At 42.7% G+C, this 6,829-nt stretch overlaps 1 protein-coding gene across 1 annotated transcript in view; it reads left to right on the top strand.

Annotated features, from left to right (window-relative positions):
* NFE2L2 (NFE2 like bZIP transcription factor 2) overlaps nucleotides 1–6,394 on the top strand; it is a 28,086-nt gene extending 21,692 nt beyond the window's left edge. Inside the window, exons 2-5 of the mRNA XM_066575787.1 lie at nucleotides 76–348; nucleotides 454–528; nucleotides 1,786–1,968; nucleotides 2,802–6,394. Coding sequence (XP_066431884.1) covers nucleotides 76–348; nucleotides 454–528; nucleotides 1,786–1,968; nucleotides 2,802–3,983 — 1,713 coding nt within the window. The 3' untranslated portion in view covers nucleotides 3,984–6,394. The remainder of the gene's footprint in view (nucleotides 1–75; nucleotides 349–453; nucleotides 529–1,785; nucleotides 1,969–2,801) is intronic.
* The last annotated feature ends 435 nt before the right edge of the window (nucleotides 6,395–6,829 follow it).

The raw sequence follows: 6,829 nt of genomic DNA on the forward strand, positions 1-6,829 counted from the left end.
GATAGAAGATCTCCATGATGGATTGTGTCGGTTCTAGGACCATATATTTCATGGACTATGTGTTGTTCTTCTTAGGATATGGATCTCATTGACATACTGTGGAAACAAGACATTGATCTAGGTGTTGGCCGTGAGGTTTTTGACTACAGACAAAAACAGAAGGAATATGAACTGGAAAAACAGAAGAAGCTTGAAAAGGAGCATCAAGAACAATTACTCAAGGAACAGGAAAAAGCATTATACGCCCATCTGCAATTAGATGAGGAGACTGGGGAATTCATTCCAGTTCAGCATTCGGCACCCATTGAGGCTGCAGTAGTCACACAATCAGTCACGAATTCCCTGCAGGTAATTGGCCAGATTATTAAAGCAACACATGACTCTTAATTAAAGAGTCATGTGACTCTTTAATTAACGTGACAACATAATAACTGCATGGTTTCTCTTTTCTAGGGTAAATCTGATCTGGGGCAAGAACTCTTCTTTGACGAATGCTTGAATATTTTAGCCGATACATTCCAGTTTGAGGTAAATATTAAAATGGCAGAACTTTTCCAGAAGAACAGATAAAACTTTTTGCTCTCTTTAAAATTAGGAATATGTTGTTGTATTATAGTTCTTTTTAATATAGAGACAAATTTTACAGATCTAAATGCTATCTCTACAAACCCTTCTCTAGCATCCCCCCCTCCAGTGTTTTTGTATAGTTAAACCGGTTATCCAAAGATGGACTTTTATCACTTGTCTATTGGATGGATGATAAAAGTCTTATTGGTGGGGTTCTTACTGCTGAGACCTTCACATATCCCAAGAACGTGGTCCCTTTCCCCCCCCCCTCCTCCCGGCTCACCGCACCCCACAGTGAGGAGGAGATTGAATTGAGCGGTGGTCATTTATGTTCCAACCGACTGCTGGAGATGGCAGAATACAAGCATTCGGCTGTTTCCATCAGCCCCACTGAAATGAAGCCATAGCTACATGTGTGGCCATAGCTCCATTCCCCATTCTCAGGATCGGTGGACGTACGGAAAAGAGAGGGAGCCCCCTTCCCTCTGTCAGGCCATTTAAATGCTGGCATCAATGCATATAACTCCGATTCCCTCCCCCACCAGCACCACCACTCCATCCACATGCATGCTCGACTCAACCATTCTCAATTGGCAGAGGAGAATAAGCTGCTGCCTCTTATCACAACTTATGTTCTGTGAGGACAAAGGAGTCAACGTGCCCGTTCTTTATTTTTCCTCCTATCTGTATATGAAAATGTGAACATTTCCATATACAAGATAGACATTCAAAAGCTGTTGGCTCAGCTAATGTTTATCTAGTATGTATTGGCACTTTTAAGTGACTTTCTTCAAAGATTACAGAGGGACCTTGACTATAGTGCCATCCAAGTCTTAAAGGTAACTTGTCATCACTTTTGAGCCCCATAAACTGATATGGGGCTAAAGGTGATGAAACGGAGAGCTGTGTGTTCATATTCACTGGGTGCCCCGTTCCGGCACTGTGTCCCACCAAAGAGTCACACTGTGCGCGCGCCAACTTTGTGGGACACAGTGCAAGAGTATGGCCACCCGGCGAGTATGAAACGGCTCTCCGGACTCCCGTTCCATCATCTTTGAGCCCCATAACGTAGTTTATTAGGGTTAACGGTGATGACCGTGTCCTTTTTTTTTAAATAGAAAACGGTTGTAAGAACTTTCGCATTCACAGTTGTGTTAGAACTTGTCACAAGTCATCTTCTGTCTTATAGTAAAATATCATTTATTATTTATTTTGCAGACACCTGAAATGACCTTCCCAACAGCAATGGTACCAGTTTCTGAGATGAATACCAGCCAGAGCTTTCTCACCACAGAGCAGCACCATCTTCCAGACAGTTTGCAGAACGCTGCAACCAACACAGGAAACGTGCAAGAAATGGAACAAGCATGGCAAGAATTGCTGTCCATACCCGAGCTGCAGGTAAGTTTTTCATGATTGTGTCTATCAACAAATTAAAAGGGAAGGCTATACAGCCAGTTGCCTTCTATAAAGCGGAATTATGCCACACAATAGATGTAAATCAGGGGTGGTCAAGCTGGAAGTTCTGGAAAGCTATTAAAATAATCTAGAAGGTTGTGAATATCTACTGCAATAGAAATAAAAGTATCTTCAAGAAATTGACCCAACTAGAACTGTAAGAATGAAACGGGCATACTTGCAGCACCCTTTTTGCTCTCCTTTAATGACGTGACTGCAGCGCTCCCATTTACAGTGCCACCACAGTATTCCCATTTACAGTGCCACCAGTAATACTTCTACCAAAGTTTATGAATGCCACCAGTGGCCCCATTTATGATGCCACTTGAGATTCCCCATTGCCCCCCCACCAGCAACATACATGACTGGTGGTGGCAGGATCTCGATGTGGCAGCCTCCTCCTCGATGTGCACGGGACCCGATACCAATCAGTCGGTACTGCAGAATAACGTTTATTCTTCAGTATTGAGTGCTCTACTCGGTACCTGTTGGCGATTGACCTGTTAATTGCATGTGGTACCAGCCTCTGGTTCAAACCTATATATGATGCAGCACCCACAAATGATTACCATATTACACGACTCTTGCTGCATACAAACTGATACGCTTCATAGACAATTTTTTTTTTGGTGGGGTTGGAGTTTCTTTTACTGACCTCCAGCAACACAAGTGGCTCATCACATCTCTGTTTTTGGCCTTGACATCTTGATGTTGGAAATATCTGAATATAGTGCATTGCCACGTTAACATTCTTTCCTTTATATTTTTTTCTGCAGTGCCTCGGCAATCAGATCGACAGCCTTGTTGACCTGAGCTTGTATCCGAATTCAGAAGCCATGATGGAAACGCCAAACTACGTGTTTCACGATCCATTGCTGAACATTGAAAAACCAGCAGAGGACACCGGTCCTGTTTTCTCAAATGACTTTGTAGACTCTTTTCCCGCTAATGTACCCACAGTAAACACAAATTCAACTTTCAATGTAGAAACTTTTTGTGATGATATATTTTCCCTTATTGATCCTAAAGCGACCAATGTGCCTTTGACAGACAATTCAGGCCAATCCTTCACCGGACTTCTAAATGAATCTCTTGATATCACAGACTTATCATTGTGTAAAGCTTTTAATGAGAACAGTCCAACAGAATTTAATGACTCTGATTCAGGGATCTCCATTAACACAAGCCCATGTTCTACATCGCCTGGCCAGTCCATGGGTTCCCCCATTTATGGAGATGCACATTATAGTTACAGTGATGCTGAAATGGAAGATATGGATAGCACAACTGAAAATGTACATCAGAATCCAACAGAAAAGTTCCACGTGCCGTTTACAGACGACACATTCTATGCCCTCTCCCCTTTTGTACCGCACGACACATCCTTTGACATAGAAACTCAGAACCCGACAGAGAAGGAGCTACCGGTTAGACCTGGCCAAAGCAAGAGTCCTTTTACAAAAGACAAGTCCATAAGTCGCCAGGAAGCTCGTTTCAGTAGAGATGAGCAAAGAGTGAAAGCTCTGAAAGTACCGTTCTCTGTGGATAAAATAGTTAATCTTCCTGTGGATGACTTCACTGTCTTAATGTCTAAGCATCAATTCAACGAGGCTCAGGTTGCTCTCATTCGAGATATCCGAAGGCGAGGCAAAAATAAAGTAGCAGCTCAGAATTGCCGGAAGAGGAAAATGGAGAACATCGTGGAGTTGGAAAGTGATCTAGACAAGCTGAAGTATGAGAAGGAGCAGTTACTTGCTGAGAAGGGGGAATATAACAGCAGCCTTCGACTTCTGAAAAAGCAACTCGGAACCTTGTACATGGACGTCTTCAGCAAACTCCGTGACGAGGATGGCAAGCCGTACTCTCCTCAGGAGTACTCCCTTCAGCAGACAAAAGATGGCAACGTCTTCCTCGTCCCCAAAGCAAAAAAGATTGAGATTAAGAAAGAACAGATCTAATAAAAAAAAGTGATCTCTTTTCTTCCTTTTTGTAATCCTATGCTTCTATAATAGAGTAGGGGATCGGGTTGTACTATACGGTATCGCTATACAACTAACATTTTGGATCTGTAGCACCTACATGTAATTACCTTGTTGAAAAAAAAAAAGGGTAAAAAAATGCTATAAAACTGGCAAATTTGAGAAAATATATACTAACTAGCATGTCTATTGAGAAGCTATGCTATAGGCAGAAGGATTAGAAGTGAAGATGTTTAGTTTTACGAAGCAAGCTAATTTTTTTGCTTCAACGTGAAGCAAAGATGGGCATTTTAAGTACCAGTGACCTTGTTTTAACTCTTCATCTGACTGCTTGTGTACTTCCCTATATGTGTGAATATGTTCCAATAATCTAAAATACCTGATTTGAGAAGATTTCTGGGTCTGCAGGCTTGCTTTTAGTATCTTAAGTAATGGGTAACATTTTATGAAAAGTCAGTGCTAGGTGTGGCAGCATCTCTACTTATCGTAGTTTGTAAGGTAAATAGTTTGACCGAGCTTACTGTAGAAAGGCGGGCCTTTCAACACATTTAATTGACCCTCCAACCCTGGCATGACCGGAGGGGGTAATATTACCTGCCGCTCTCCCCTTCTAGTGTTAGGAGGTGCTGACTCGCAGGGTAACCTTCGGTTTTCAAGATGGCTGCATCAGTTTCCAGACGACCAAATGCATTCTGCTCTGGTTGGCCAGCACTACTCATATGAGAAGCACTGGCGAATTAGGAAGTACGGTAGCATATCTTGCTTCAGACTGCCGATGCCCAGTGTTCATCAGATAGTGACAGGGGTGGCTATCGTGAAAGACAATGAAGCGGGGTAGATGGCTGCAAAGGGAGATTGACAGGTAATGGTACTCATTGCTTCTGATCCTGGGACAAATTTTGGCCTTGGGACGGGAGGGTCACTTTTTGAGGCAACTGGATACAATTCTATGAAGGATAGGCGATGCAATGTCACTATGAAACAATGGAATCGCAGTGACGGCAGGGTCCCACACATTGAAATTTCACTGCGGTTTCATAATTTTTTTTTTTTTTTTGTACCCCCACTTCAGATTATGGGTGATGGTGTGATGGTGTGGAACCCTTCGCCTAAATGTCGGCAAACATTTTTCGTTATAAGGTTTAGTTAATTTGCACCGATGTTGACCTGAGTGAATGTGTCCACATTTGTCTCCTGAATAACTGTAAATATTGCATCCTATTTATATAAATGTCCTATTTTATTTGTTAACAGACATACCAAAAATAAACCTCCTGCACACACCATCAGTTGTTTCACGCCACATTTATAACTGCAGGGTGTTATTTTATAGAAGTAATTTCCAGTGGCAGATTAAGGGGACCAAAGGCTCGGGGCTCTTCACGCAACTTCTGGCCCCCCCATGTCCGCAGCAAATCTGCTGTGTGTGTGAAAATACCCTAATAGTCCTAAAAAACAGTGACCATATATCAGTTATATCATATGTACTAGTTCTACACAGGCACTTTCCAGACCACATAAAAGATTACAGTAACATTATGTCCAATGATCACAGGTGACCGCTGCTCCGACTAGAGTCGTTCACTTTCCCTTTTCGTTCATCTGGTCCAGACCGTCATGATGACCTCTCCTGACCATAACTTGTCTGCAGAACCTGACACACAGACCTCTTTAAATCCTCATTTTACAAATTTCCACATAATCTCCCCATCCATTGTGCAATAGATGGTATTAATAGCACCTGAGGTGACTTACACAGTAATAGTATCCTCCCTTTTGTGTTCTCTGTAGGCAGCACATAATAAGTCCCACTTCTCATGTCCCACATAGACCTGACCCATTCAGTAGTAATGCTCCACGTAGGCTCTCACTCGGTAATAATCCCCGTCACAGGCTACCACTCAGTAATAATGCACCATGTAGGCCTTCACTCAATAGTAATGCCCTACAAGGGGCTCCCATTGAGTGCTGATGCCCTACAAGGGGCTCCCATTGAGTGCTGATGCCCTACAAGGGGCTCCCACTGAGTGCTGGTGCCCCACAGGTGATTCGCTCCCTTCCAGGTAGAGTGCTCACGTGATCGCCAAGACAAGTTGCTGGCTGCAGCAATCGTGTGGGTGTCACATGATCACTCTACCAGGAACTCAGCAGGTGAGCAGTGACTACTAAGGCCAGAAGTGGGAGGAGCTACACGGATGAGTAATTTTTTTTTTATCTTCACATTTCACTAGTGGTGGATAAAGGTAATTTGGGTGCCTGTGGACCCCTGCCTGCAGCCCCCAATCTGCTATTGGAAATTTCATTTCTTTAAACTTTAATTTACAGGTTTTTGGTTCTTTTTATATTCTTTATACAAGTTGAACATCCATTAATAAAAAGTATCAATTGATGATTGTTGTCTGTCATTAATGAGACATTTCTTTAGGAAGCATGCATTATGTTGCTGTTCCTGGTCTACATGTATCATTGATCTGAGCAAAAAACACTTAGATTCTGATTTTTCAAGAGTGGTGTTCTCATATGCTGGTCTCACGCTGAACCAAGGCATGCCTTATTTATTAAGAGGCTTGGTGTAGCTTTTCCCTGTCTGTGAACCATAAAAGTACACCAACGCCAATTATGAGCTGGTATAGACTTGCGCTATAGTTTACACCCGTTGCAGGATTATAGTAAATCTTTGGGACTGCAGTAGATGATGCCACTCCTAAACCCTACCCATCTTAAAATGGCTGCTTTCATCCAAACACAGCACCACCCTTGTCCGCGTGTTGTCTGGCATTGCAGCTCTGCTTCCATTCACTTAAATGGAGCAGAGTTGCAATACC

This window comes from Eleutherodactylus coqui, chromosome 8 (genome assembly GCF_035609145.1).
Source record: "Eleutherodactylus coqui strain aEleCoq1 chromosome 8, aEleCoq1.hap1, whole genome shotgun sequence".
Lineage (NCBI taxonomy): Eukaryota > Metazoa > Chordata > Amphibia > Anura > Eleutherodactylidae > Eleutherodactylus > Eleutherodactylus coqui.